Source organism: Ruditapes philippinarum, unplaced genomic scaffold (genome assembly GCF_026571515.1).
Source record: "Ruditapes philippinarum isolate M1 unplaced genomic scaffold, ASM2657151v2 ctg1731_1_1_1_1, whole genome shotgun sequence".
NCBI classification, from domain to species: Eukaryota; Metazoa; Mollusca; class Bivalvia; order Venerida; family Veneridae; genus Ruditapes; species Ruditapes philippinarum.
In genome coordinates, this window is record NW_026863488.1 from 195,839 (window position 1) to 211,559 (window position 15,721).

Consider the following 15,721-nt stretch of genomic DNA (forward strand, 5'->3'; position numbering starts at 1 on the left):
CAATTTTGAAAACAAAACAAAAAAGACAACAACAAAAACTATACATTTATCAGATTGTAATGATGAAAAAAGATAATTTTGAAAATTCTGAAAAACAAAAAGAAAAAATATAGTAATCATTTCATTCTATTCTGTCATTTTCCTGGGGCATAGACATCATTCATTATAACAATTTACACTCAGGAAGAAATATAGAACAATATCTTGTACTTAATGCTTTGATTACAACAAATCCACCAATACATATAGCATTTCAGCCAGCCTCTCCAATCTGTACTCATATGAACGTGGCCTGGAAAATGTAAACAAACATAACACAATCTAGGTCAGAAACAGCGCCACTGAATCGATTTTACTTGCGAATCTACAAAGTCGATTTCATATATTCATGTATTACTGAATGAACTATTTTGTAGTTTTACAAGTAAACTCTATCAGAGAATATTGTATTATTTATTTCAACGGTGGAGTATCTTGACTTATAAATATAATAGTGTAATATGAAGTTTATTATAGTATGTGTTTGTACTCCATTCATTGAAAAGCACTGACGCGTGGCAATCCACTATATTTGTACGCAGGCATTAGGACGTGGGGGTATTCCTCTTCATTAAATCCGTAGTGCGGGAGTGTAAACGGAGTAACAGTCAGTGAATTCAGCGGAATTATAGTAGCATATGATATGGGTGCAAGACAAATTTTAAGACAAATTAATGAATGGAAAAATTTACTTATAGTAGTTTTACTGCCAATCATTCTCATCCCGATTCCACTTGTCGGACAGACTTCGGTAAGTCTTTCTTTTTTGTTGTTGTGCATTCTTAAGTTTTAAACACGTGGTTTGCAAAAATATCAAACCATTTCACTTATTAAATCAGTAGTCAATTGTCTTATAATTGCTTGGGGACATATTGAAGTTTAAACTTGTAATGAACTTGTATTTTCATTTTGCTTTTCATGATTTTATTTACTTTTTTGAAATTTTCAATAAAGGTGTTTAAATTCCATTCATTCCGGGTGCATTCCTTGTTGAAAATCAATATTGGAACACGAATTAACAAGTGCTACTAACCTTTTATTTTAAGCATATAAAAGCACATATAGATAGACTAACAAACAAGTATCACTTTATCATTAACTTAATTAATTATTTTTACGTAAATTAATTGATTGTGAAGTGCTTTTATACGATGATATACAAAAACAATTATTTCATTTACAAATAATTCAAAGATAAGCTTTGTAAAGTCATATAAATGTTTTATAAACGCCGACTCTCCTAATGTAATCGGAGGGTCATGGTGACGCAATGTTTACTCACCGGCTTGCGTTATATTCGATTCGTTTCGTACTTTTGAATCGATTTAACTCAATAGCCTTCTTATTGTAAGGGTATATTCTTAAGGCAAATTAAAGCGGATACATAATTTTAAATTGTCCACTCCTGTGATCCGGATATAAAGAAACTTTTTAAGTTAAACTTTTTTCCATTGCATAAGGTGACTTATAAGTTTAAACAAATTACACATTTCTTCTTTTGTATGAAGGCATTATATAGCGTTTAAAAAGTTCAAAAGTTACGATTATATAAGCGGATACATTTCCAAAGTTTAAAGTGACACTTTTATTGAAACAATTTATAAGTTTTATACTCATTAAAACGTGCTTGAAACGCGATAGTAATTCATGCTTTTTAATCGAACCAAGAAACATGTTCTCTGTCAAAGAATATTGTTAAGATTTGGAATCTAATCAAAAAGTTTTCGAATGTGATTAACTCTAATCTGATAGATTGCTTGACATTGGTTTAACCTTGACATATATACCTACTGTGTATATACCACAAACAATAATATATCATATTTAATTAGACAAGTGCTTTTGTTTTCCAATGTATGGAATAACATAATATCCATAATATCTCGTGAATTATAGCCACTATATGGACTATTATTTGACTTTTAACATCAATTATCAATGTCATTATGAATTTAATTTTTTTATTTTTAATGTTCTGGTTCGTAATAGATCTATTATAATTAAAAAATATTTATCTACATGTCGTTTTGTTATACTGTTTTAATTGCCCTTGATCAACCAGGTTTGGTGTTAAACTGTTTGGTGTTAAATCCAAGTTGAAGAAGTAGCATCAATCGCAATATAATCATCATCATCATCACCATCGTTATAATATAATAATAAGTATAATCATCTTTATTATTAATATCATCACCATTATCATATATACATATCTTTACCTGTATTATTACTATGAGTTATCACCAGAATCATATTGAAATTATCATTCACATTTAACAGGTGCTTTTATCATAATTATCATCTTTACCTGCCTGTTTCATTACTTTGAATATCATGATAGTTTCTTTTTAATATACATATCATGATTATCATTCAGTTCATTATCTGCATTATCTTTATTTTCATAACGATAAGTAACTGCATCATTATCGGAATCAGAATTATCATCATTATATTTTCTTTATTTTCATCATAATTATCATCATAACCGTTAGCTGTTTCATGATTATTTACAAACATTTTTACTATATTTATGACGTAACAAAATTTACCTGTTTTTATGTTTTATAACTTATGTAATATAACAGTTACATTTTAATAAAGTTATTATTCATATAGCGTAATCTCATTCCTTCTGAGAGAAGTAAAAAACATTGATTGATGGTAGCACGTTAATAATGTGCTTCACCGCATAATGTGTTATCAAGATTTAACATTTACCAACCAGTAGGATATTTACTTTAACTAAAATGACACTTTGTTATTTATCTTAATTGTTGATAAGTAAATAGTACTGTATGGTATCTTTTCCAACAATGCAAAGTGGCATTTAAATATAAATTGTCATTTATAAAATGCACGTTTGTAGTTTTTACTCAAGATTGTAATTTAGAAAGGAAACGAGATTTATTTTTCGGCTATTTTTATGTTTGTTACTTCTTTAAATGTAAAAATATAATTTTAAACCTTTTGTATTCGTAGAGTTGTATATATAGGCATGTCACATGCTTTTGTGTTCCTATTTGGCTTTGCTATAGTGACTCTTCTATAAATGTCTGAAAATACAGAAAATGTAGATCTCACTTCAGAATTAATACTCCAAAGAAAAATATGCAGATTTGATTAGTTTCATAAGCTAATGTTAAACGTAATGTTAAACTCAAAAGAACCCACGAATCTAGATTTTATGATTACACTCTCTTGAGGTTCTAAAGTTTGTTGAAAATAACGTGACAATTTCATTTATCAAAATGAGACAGTATTTGCATTTTATCTTATTAACAATACCTGTAATCAAGCCATACCCGTTTTCGGAAAACTTATAAAATGTGATTATGAATACATATTCATACTTCATACGAACAAATGAAAAGATAAATATCATTTATGATTGAAAACATGGTCATAACCAAGGTATATATAGTATCACTTATTTAATGTAACTTGAGTTATGTAAGGTACAACTGACCGAAATAAAGACGCGTGTACTAATTCTAACAACCCATCCACAAGTATTTAATATGTATAAATGATATGTTAATGCGACATTCAGTTTTTTAGTGTCATAAAATGACATTTAATACTTTCAAGATACACAGACTATCCGTATTCTGAAAGCGTTTTAATTTTTTTAAATAGTACATTTTTGTTTGACATCTTTACACTGCAATGTATTGTTAAACTTCAGCCAAACAGTAGCATCTCTTACGTGCTAAGGTTTATACCAGTTCCTAAGTGTTTATAATTCAAATTCTCGTGAGTAATAGCACTAAATACAATTATTGCAGGAACCCTTGGCTTTTGATATGTCCTTTAATAAACATTAATTGTAGTATATTTTGTGCGCTGGATCATTCATGTAGATGCTCTTTTGTTTGATACTGACTTATAGTCGGATCTGTATGTTTCACAATTTAATGAGCTTCCTGAACAAATAACAACACCATGTATTTATTTTGTTTATAACATAATAATTAACCTAATCTGCTGCTCCATGCTTTGTTCTTTATATTAAACTTAAGGTTCCCTTTGAGAAAAGAAGAAATAATAATTCTTTTAGTAGATGTATTATTGATCCATAAGATCTTTTGATGTCCTTTCTTGTCCCCATTTATCAAGAGCAAAGCTATAAAGCTGTTTAGTGTTTTGGAAGATCACGTAATTTTGCAACTTCAGCAGGTTGAAGGTTTCCATGTATAAAACAACACATTAATATTTCATTCGTATGACCCTTGATGGCTGAAAAGAATTAATTACAGAATCATTCAATTATGCTGGGCTCATTATTTTATTCAGTTCTACACTATAAGTAATGCTGATTTATACATGTTTATTTGTAGATAATCAACAAAATATACATTCCTTTTGCAATTATATTGACCATGATATTTGCTTATGAATATTTAATTTTCTATAACCTTCTTCTTTAGTATGACTTTTATATATGAGAGCAAAAGTCTTCAATTGCATTTTTTTTATCTTATTGACAAAAAAGAAAGAAAGAAACAACAACACTAATTTCGGCTTTAAAACAGATAAAAATATTTTTTTGCAAATATCTATCACTAAACTGTATATGTTTTCGTTCCGTATGTAAATAAATCCTACTAATTATTTAAACTGCAATGATAAGTCTAAAGTGAAACATGAGTCTTCAAAAAGTGTCATGACAAAATCAGTGTTTCTTGCTTTGTGAAGGAGTTATGGGTATTCTTTGATATTGTGTTGTCAAGAATTTCACCGCAGACAAGAATTGGTAATATATAAATGTAATGGTCGGTTAATTGAAATGTTACTGTCAAACTATACATGATTGTTTTAGACACAACAATGCCTGTAAGAAATAATTTAGATACTTGATTTCAATCTTATTATTTGTAAAGGTATTTCTGATATGTTTATTGTATTGTCTTGTTTTAGTCAGTGTCATTCATGTCTTAGAAATTATCCTTTAATCTTAAAATCATGCGTTAAATTTACTTCAACAAAAACATGTAGCATTACTCATCGACTATGTTTTGCCTTCATGTAAAAAAAAATTATTATCAGGAACTGAATGTGAAACTCAAACAAGCTCATTACAGTGTTATTGGTTGACAAAAATGCACTTTAACTGATCATAATGTAAACAAGCTTTCCTTATGTTTCCGTCTGTATTAAATTAGTGTCTGGATTTGCAATTTAAACATATTCCCACAATAATTTATATAAAAGGTCGTTGCTAGTACTAGTTTATATAATGTATGTCCATAGTTTGTACATGTAGTTTGCCTAGTGTAAAATTTAGATTATTCGGTGTTCGATTATTCAGACAAGGCCTTTTTGAGTACCAATGAAAAAAATTGTTTGAATTAAGTGAGTTTCGTGATTATATATTTAGGTTACAGCCAAATATTTGCGAGAAATAACCCCCCCCCCCAATTGTTGTCTTACACGTTGCTGAACGATTCATTTAAAGAGCTGGTTTATAAGAACTGGCAGTATGAAATACAACATTTAATAATGGGCAACGACGAAGCAATAATACTTAACATTCATTATACTGTTTGTGGTATTTTCGTTATTTTCGTCCAGTTGCCTGTGTGGGCAAGTCAGATTAGCCCGAAGGTCAAATAAAGGACGTAAAGGTTCGGATTGCATGGTGTCACCACCAATGTATTTTATCGGTTCGGTCATTTATAAAGCTAGATGATACATATCAACGCCCACCAACATACTGTTAATTAATTGTTATATTCTTAGCGGTCATAAAAATTAGATATATTTAATCTATTATGTCAGACTCACTTTCATATGTTTGCCAAGAATGAGCGTCGTATATATCAGATAAATAAATGTGTATAGACAAATAAATGTGTATTATTTTAGTCATTTTTACACGATGACATGGAGTCCACTGTTTTCAATATTTATTCTCTTTTAGCAAGCTCAATTAAACCAAGTTTAGAGTCTTATTAAAGCCGTGTTTAGGCACATTTAGAAATTCTCTGGTTTCATTTACAAAATTATACACAGTATTATATCTATCAATTTAAAAGTATAAAAGTTCTTTCCGTAGCAACAATGATGCAACTTTAAATGGAACGTCGTTTTGTTATTTAAAAAATTGATGTGTTAAAGTTTTGGCGCAATTTCTATTGGTTGTCACAAACACACCTTTAATATAAAGATGTGAATCAATAACCCTTGTTACCTAGTTATCTATCTTCCGTGGTTAACATTTTATCATTCATCACAACTAAATAAGGATTTTAACGTTCTGTTTGATCGACTTTAACGAGCAGATGTATTTAAATGAATTACTAAAAAGACATTTTTGAACTTAAACGTCACATTTATTACAAATGCGCAATTTGTGTACATAGTGCATGATATATAGTGCATTTAAATCTTTGCCCATGCAAGAAATGCTAGCATAACATAACATTATAATGTTTAAAAAATCATGGCATAGTATATCAATGTAACGGAGTTGCATTTGAAGCGTATTCTTGGCATATTATACCAATATTGCATATTATATCAATGTTATGCAACAAAATGATCATATAAATTTGAAGCGTTCCTAAATCTACAAATCTTATTAATCGCTTCAGTGTTGTTATAATTGTGTAGTCCTTTGGGGCCATTGATTCCAGCACATTCATTTTTTTGAGATTGAATACAGCTTTAGTCGGTGCTAGGGGGCGTGAGGAATGTTGCATTTTTCAAATTATCCCTCATAAACAGACACAATCAAACCGATTCTGCAATTTTCATAAAATTTCGTTGTCATTATGCTTCCGGGGGCTCACCATTTTTTTTCCAGATTTCTTTAGGCCATTATATCAATGCAACGAAAGATTTACATTAATTTAAAGTTTACAAAACCTTAGCATTTATTATTTAAATACAATATTTTGAGGACTGTACTTAATGTACACAACTGTTTACATTTTTCCTATAAACTTTGTGTACTTATATAACGACAACCTCAATAGCGGACAAAAAGAGGTAAATTTATCCTTGTGAGTCTATTGGTTACAAAAACACACCTTCTAAACACACCTCCAGACGTTTTCACTTTTTTCTCCTCGTAAAATTTGCCATGTTTAATGATCTATATAATGTATGATGAAATTACTTGATCTTGGTTTTTTTCTGTGTAAGTGCATAGAGCAATCACTGGAATGGGAGGCTTTATTGAATTTAGTATTTTATCCATATTTTATTTTTGTATTTAAGAATTTGGATCAATATTGAAGCACTTTCTTTGCTTTGCAAAAAAAACAAAGCTGCTGAAAAGACTGGATATGCTTTATAAATTAAGTAAGGTACTAGATTAGCTACATTATGAATAAATCATGTTTTGTGTTTAAGTGACAGATTACATTGCTTGATAGTTCAACTGGAGTCATAATTTATTTAGTTGAATAATGAAGTTACTCCGTCAGATGAAAATCAGTTATTAAAAACTTTAAATAGAACTATTTTTAAACGATAACGTGCTTCAAATACTTTTTTGTAAAGATTTGTCCAAACATTTCTAGAATTCATGTTTCTGAACTGATGCATTATTGTTTGATTTTTAAACAGCACCTTTCTTCAAAGAAATTGTTTACTATCAAAACTCTCTCAAATATTCTGATAAACTTAAAATTTAATGAAAATGGTTCTTAAGTTTCGCAGTAGTAAGTCAGAATGAAAAGTAAATTAATTTCGATTTAGACTTAAACATGTAACAAACTTTTTATGTTCTTGTTGATGGTGTTGGTAATTTAGAATACATTCAATGGCACTAACAATATAGTATATATGCATTTAAAAACAGAACGTAATGTAAAAAGTGGTTTACAAATAGCTTTTATATATTACGTAGAGAGAAAAAGGCTTTCTAATGAATATACCATGTAATTACCAACGACAAATGAAGACATGAATTTTTTTAGATGCTTCTTGATGGTGCAAACGCATTTGGAACAATGCAATTTGCAATTTTAGTCTGTTAAGATCGTGTAATGCTATTATGATCGCTTCATTTATTATTATTGCATTACATACAACTAATAACATATAAAACATAACGCTAGTATTATATAGAATTTATGTGTTTCTTTTATAGCTGCCTTCAGCACCATATGACCTAAATTGTGTTGGTGCGCCGTGAAACCAAACCAAACAAAATTTGTACCATACAAGTAGTTAAATTACTCTGTTAACACACATCGTACATAGGGCATTTTTAAGAATGTACCCGTGCACACGTACTTGTCTTTTGTTGAAATCACAGACACGTTCTGGATCTAAAACAGAACACGAGCCACCTTGATACCGTTATATATATAGGCTACGTCGGTTATTTTGTCGCCTTAGTGCAATAACTGAATCAGTCCTTCTAAATTCAATAGCAGTTAATCAGTTATTGCACTAAGGTGACGAAAATTTTGATCATGCCAAACCATGTCAATCAAACAATTGGCCTACTGAACATGGTCTCCCATTGTCAAAATCTTTTCAATTGTCTAGTTGTAGGTTTTTTTTAAATCTGATCACACGGTCGCTCAATAAAAACACGCATTAGATCCATGATTTTATTCAAATCAAAAACAATTATTGTTCTGGTGTAAATTTGCAACCTTATAAAGTACAAAAAGTGTGATTGAAATTTAGATTACGTTTTAATGTCTATGAATATTAATGATGTGTACCACCAGAACAGTAATTTTAACTTGACACCCTTATTAATACCAATAAGATATTAAAAAGACAGGTGAAATATTCTAATTGATGTAATTGAAATATACCGGTATATATATTGAACGAAGGGTAAAAACATTACACGCCACTTTAAAACTGAACACGTGGCATGGAAAGAGAAACATGGCAACACAGATTAGATTGCAGACTTGAATTGATTTGGAGAAAGTGCAACATCTCTAACGCCCCCCCCCCCCCAGTACCGGCTTAATTTAGAAAATAATATGTATTGGAATAAGTGAAGGCCAGTAATACTTAACAACTCTGGGGTGTAGTCCGAGGAACATAACTTCTGTAATGTGAAGTCTCATATAGTGGCATATATCATACATCTTATGCCGCGTGAATACTTATTTCGTATCATGTAAAACATATTAATTTTAATGTCACGTGAATACATTAATGTGAATAGTTTTACGCCCGCCACAGGGAATACATTTTCGTGGCAGGGAAGTCCATGTTGATAAATCAAAGCCCAACATGGCCCAACATGGCAGAAAGCAAAATTTCATGAACTCATATTATTTACATTTTGTTTTATGTTTTATATGTTAATCACTCTATCTGAGTATATCATCGCTTATTCTCCGCACACTGTGAGTCAGTGTTTCAGTTTACATTTCAGAACCGGTATAATACAGCTAAAACCTGTTTATAAAAAAAACATCCATTTTGCTCCATGAATATAGGTAAATCCTATGATAAGTGTAGGCTATCAAAAATATACATTATTATATATTTGCAACAGATGTGCTTATGACAAGTGGTGTATTCGAGATGTAGTGAATATTTGAGTGGCAGACAATAGACAATATATCATAAGACAGAGTATTTCTTTTTATAAATATCAGTGTCCTCGGAGGGTGATAGTACATGATATTAACCCGAGAAAGTTTATGTTTATAGAGGCACGAACCGAGATATATATTAACTTTCAATGGTTAATATTATACATTAACTTTCAATGGTTAATACTATACAGTAACTTTAAATGGTTAATATTATACATTAACTTTCAATGGTTAATACTACACAGTAACTTTAAATGGTTAATATTATACATTAACTTTCAATGTTAAATATTATACATTAACTGTCAATGGTTAATATTATACATTAGCTTTCAATGGTTAATATTATACATTAACTTTTAATGGTTAATATTATACATTAGCTTTCAATGGTTAATATTATACATTAACTTTCAATGGTTAATATTATACATTAACTTTCAATGGTTAATATTATACATTAACTTTCAATGGTTAATATTATACATTAACCTTCAATGGTTAATATTATATATTAACTTTCAATGGTTAATATTAGGTGCATAACAGGCAAAGTCAAGTGAGGTATGATAATATAGGGTCATTACAAATTGGTCAGTTCAGTACTGTCTATGTGACGACTGATTACACATATGTCAATCTTTTTTTGGACGAGGCACTAGCCAAGTCTGATACAGGTTATGTAGCTGCGCACGAGTCCAATATAATCAGTATTGTTCTCAACAATGAATAATTACCTCTTTATTTCACACAACCATTTTAAACATTTAAACAAACCTTATTTACTTCAATAAAGATTTGATATTATTTTTTGGACTGGAGTACGATATGCATTTAGTATAGATAGTACGATATGCATTTAGTATAGATATGTCGGACTCTGAAGTTAAGAGTATATAAAAGGCGGTGAAATCATGTTAATAATATTTACGCTCGTTCTTATTAACATTTATATAGCATTCCAAAAAATGTTCAGCGAAATGTTAAATGAGAAACGCCTGTTTGTTTTTGATATGATCAAATGTTGAATGTTTCATGGTTCAATTATAAGGCCATACATCTTCATAAGAAACATTAAAATTAATGTTTTTAAACTGTTATATGTCAAATTAAAAAATATATAGTAGTTTTTAGCGTTGTAATTAGTACAAATGTATAATTTAAATTATATTTTAATGTTACGCAATGTCGTTATGTGAATAAAGTATATTGCTGATTTACATGATAAATGATACCTTTCTTTTACATGTTGAAATATTTCAATCATATCATGTGTTGTTATTGCTTTGTTTGCTCTCATACAAATTTTCCATGCCATGTGTATTTGTTTAAAACTTTCTTTTATGTGTTACTTTTGCAAGAAAAACTTCAATGCAAGAACGGAGCAGAAAAATGTTTTATTCATATGCGTATTATAGCTTTATGTAGACATTTGCAAAGTAGCACAAAGAATGCAAAGCAAAGATCAACACTTTTTTCATTATTAAAGGAAATAACACAATGACATATTCAAGTTGTTCAATTTCGGTTAATTAATTCATGTCGCGTTTAAAATATTGTTGCTATGTAGGTCTATAAAGGTAATGGATTGACATAAATTATTGTTCTCCACAAATCCAGATATAGTAAATCTTTACCTATGATATTAACGAATATTCTTTACAATAACGAATAAACTTAAGTAAATACTTAGATGAAATATACAAGATGAAATATACAAAAATGTACCTGAAAACAGTATATGAAATATTAATAAAGTGGGTATTTTCGTACTTCCTGTATATAAGATATATGATAAGGACAATTTGGAATCTAACTTGGTCCTTGTTTGCCCTATAGTGCAATTTTATGTGACTGGGTGTCATGCTGTTATGAGGAATATAGACAGCAGATCTCTTCGCTTGTAAAGCATCTTTTTAAGTGAAGAAAAAATTATTCCAGCAAATTTGAAAATAAAATGGCAAAGGATGAAATTTGACCATGTTTATTTTAGTGTATGGGAATTATATACTAGTACATTGTATGTTTATCAATGGAGCGAAAATCTAGTTTAAATGCTTTTATTGAAAGCTTGTGTATTGATTACAATATCAACAGACATTTCTATTGATTACAATATTTACACGTATATCCATGGGTCACATTATCAATACGCATTTCCATGGACCACATTATCAATATGCATATCCATAGACCACAATACACACGATCACAATATCAATACGCATTTCCATAGACCACAATACATACGTTCACAATATCAGTACGCATTTCCATGGATAATAATATCAATGTGCATATCCATGGATCACAAAACCAATATTTGCCATATGTAGGTCATAGCCTTCTGTCACTTGAGGTAAAACAACAAAGAACTTCTTTAATTGTTTAGATGACAATTAATAACCTAATTGCAGTTGCAGTTTCATATATGTTTTATTTTCCATGTAATTTCAGGTAGCAAAATGTGCGTACGCAGTGATTATCATTGGTGTGTTTTGGGTCTTGGAAGTGATGCCGATAGCCGTGACGTCACTTATTCCTATTTTTCTATTCCCGATACTCGGTATCATGCCTTCTGCTCAGGTGTGCATCAATTATGCAAATGTAAGTACCTGTTTTTCTCTTCTATAATCTATTTGTACATTGCAATATCATGTTCAGACATTGGTATTGTATAGTTAGGGTGTCTTCCTAAAGAAACGAAATATAGTCTTAATTTCTAATCTCCGAGTAACGGCTACTGACATAAAAAGAATAAAAAGTGTGACGTAAAATGAAGAAGACAAGAATCCCTAAAGAAAGCACAAAACATCAAAACAGAAAAATTTATGCAGATTTAAATCCGATTGAGGGTGATCATGGAAGTAACCGGGGTGGGGCCCCTTCCAAGCCCCGACCCGCAGGGTTAAACGTTCCTTTTAAAAACGAAAAAGGTTAGAAATATCCCCATATGTCATACGGTGGGTATTGTGGCAGGTTAGTGTTATTCAGTAAAATGCGGCAGAGTATTTTCAAGTGAAACATTCGAAGGTTCGGATACTCAGTTAGATGTTCATATTCACGATATGAAAGAATATATAAGATAACAAATATATAGATCTTGACTGTTTAGCTTCACAAAAAGCTAAAAAAACCTGCACTTGTAAGATTTGTACTTAAACAAAAGAAAAAACGTTGAATATAAGATGGTGTAATGTATGTAAATGATAATTCCCTTTTAAAAATGCGGCGATAAAGAATTTGATGACACGCTAGCTTATCTGAGACTAAAAGTAGGAACATATAACAAAATAAAACAGACAGCAAATGGAAACAGATTAACATTTTATATTGCCTGTGCACATTATTGGAATGTCATGTTGGAGAATGTTTAATTTTTACTGAATTCTTCATTCAAGAACTTAATAGCATATATATTTACCCTGGCAACATAATTATACCATTTTACAATATGTCTATCATTTGTTGTAGATATGTAGATATAAATATTCTGAAATTATGCAGGAATACGAGCACGCTATTCTCATTTGATTACCTTGAATTAAGCAAGAGTGCAAGCTGTTATAGTAACCTCTTTATGTTATATGTTCCAATTGTAAAATTATTCTAGTACCATTAATAATCGCTTTGAGCGTTTTAACGCATGCCAATATTCCAAGTTATAATGCCTGGTACTAAGACATCGTTAAAACCATAATGCTTTCAGATATTTATTATGCTGCTTTGTTCTAAAATAATGAACTATTACATGTTTTATAGCAAACAATTAGAAGTCAAAGTTAATGAAAATGTTAAATGATATTTTCTCTTCAATGTATACATTTATATTTATAAAATATTGTCAATTGCCTTGCAATGACTGATTTTTGTTTTGGTATTTACACTTTTAATACACTTCAGCATAGTGTTTAGCATACCATATATAGTCCATGTCACTTGTGATTCATAGCTCGATATGCACCTTATTAAATGTATGTCGTTAACGAAATCAAAATAGCAAAGAACACGGAATTAGTTGATTTACAGCTTGTTCTTCGTTTCATCGGCGACATTCCCAAGGTCATTTTGAAAGTTTTATCTTATCTACATACTGTATGAAATCACTTTGCAATACTCCGTTTGCTAGAACCATCTTCATATCATAAAATAATGATCGTTCTTCAGCTATTTTACAGGCATCTGTTAACGTTATTCTTAAAAGAACGTTTACACGTATCTAAATGTTTTAATATTATGCTAAGGATATATTGCTTTATACTTTAAACGTATTATTATACTACAATGCCACACATATTTCATATTGTATATGGTTAGTGTATCATGAATTTAGACGTGTGTACGTTTGTAATGCAAATGCAATGCCTTGACATTTATTTTTGAATAATAGAACAATGCTTAAAAATACTTTTACAAGCAATACATACTTGTTCAACGCTTCATGATAAAAAAATTCCCTGTGTAAACCTGAACTTTATTTAAGGCTAAAAATGACAAGACAATACGAGTACAATCATATAATATTCAATTAAGCCTTTATATCCTATATGTGTGCAGTAAAATATCCCGCTTGCTCTTACTTGATATTTTTGATATTGAAATGTATGAAATTGCATCGAAATTTGACTATTCCACTATTTGTTGCGAATAACGTTAAAATATAAGCATCTTAAGGGGAAAAACAGCAATACTGTACGACGTTATCGGTATTTAAAATCAGACTTTAAATAAGACCAGTATGTTTATATTATGGACGATTGGTCTACAAATAAAGCATCTTATTAAATTCCTGAAGTCCGGTCAAAATTCTTAACACGTTAATACTCATCTTATAGAGCAATTCTTTTGCTCACTTAAACAAAAAAAAAGGAAAAGAAAACCATGGTAATGACACTTTACATAGTGTGTAAGAATTACAGATTTTTTGAACTAGTCCTTGATAAAATAAAACATTTTCAATTCTTGAAATATCCTTTATGCCTACCTGCCAAAAAAGACATACGTCAGATTGACGTTGGTTTATTATTGTGTCATCAATTACGAGTTTTTGCACTAACACGTAACATTATAATGTCGTTCCGATGCTACAAGATTTATATACCAAGAGCCTTGTGGAACATTCACAACATGCCACCATTGTGAAGGTTATGGATATATAAAAACGTTAATGTTAATGTTTACAATAGTTCTTGTCACGTCAATATTTGCTACTATCACTTTGCCTACGTTCTGTTTTTGTGTAGACAGCACATGATGCCTTGAACTACGTAGTACTTAGTGTATTTTTTAAGACAAAAGAGAGTTATGAAACATGATGAAAGTACGCCCTGGTAAATAAGTGTCTCAAAGCTTTGAATTTGGAACAGTTCATTTAAAGTTTAAGGGATTTTAATATCAAACATCGAGCTGCCAACAATATAGAGCCTAGCCAGGCTGAACGAATGTGTGCGCTTCCTTGTCTGGCTCAATACTCGTGGCAAAGACTAATCGTCCAGCCTAAGTCGGTTAAAAGTTAAATAAAATTACGTTTAATCATGTCAAAAAAATCGAAAGGTTTAATTCTTATAATTGACAGTTTAAATTTAAGTTTTGAGCATCTGATCGTTTCATATATTCGTTTTATGATAAACAAATATCAATTGTGTAAGTAGAACAAAGTAAAGCGTCCTTTACAAATAGATTTTGAGCTACCCACCATTGTCATCATACCGATGTATGTGAAGGTAATTACTTATAGACGCCATTATTTTCTTCAATAGTATATACATGTGCATCAACTCAAAACGTTTGTTACTAGTATTTGAATCATGTCAATTGTAATATGCCAATTTATACGCCGTTTGTCTGTGCTACCGGTCATAAGGGACTTTGCACTTTTCCATTATCCCGTATGAACATACTCGATCAAGACGAGTCTGCAAATTTCATGTCATATTGTTGTTTCTGTTGCTTCCTAGGCATGTTTTCCTTTACAGAGTTTTACATAGCTTTGTAACAAAGCGGTCGGAAAACACTGTTTGTGGAAACAATAAAATCGTACGAGACAGTAGACTTTAGTTCATATAGTTTAACAGTTTAGCTTGACTATAACCTTGGTTGATATATTTAAAAAATGTGTTTAGGACTGGGTTGTCTGGTTAATTAAATATTCAATT

At 30.2% G+C, this 15,721-nt stretch overlaps 1 protein-coding gene across 1 annotated transcript; it reads left to right on the forward strand.

Moving 5' to 3' along the window:
- Positions 1 to 303: 303 nt before the first annotated feature.
- LOC132722203 (solute carrier family 13 member 2-like) lies at positions 304 to 12,173 on the forward strand (the record flags this gene model as incomplete). Its single annotated transcript, XM_060706651.1, is given in 2 exon segments — positions 304 to 790; positions 12,024 to 12,173. Coding segments are annotated over 2 exon segments (258 nt in total), but the record flags the coding sequence as incomplete, so codon positions are not given.
- Between the last annotated feature and the right edge of the window lie 3,548 nt (positions 12,174 to 15,721).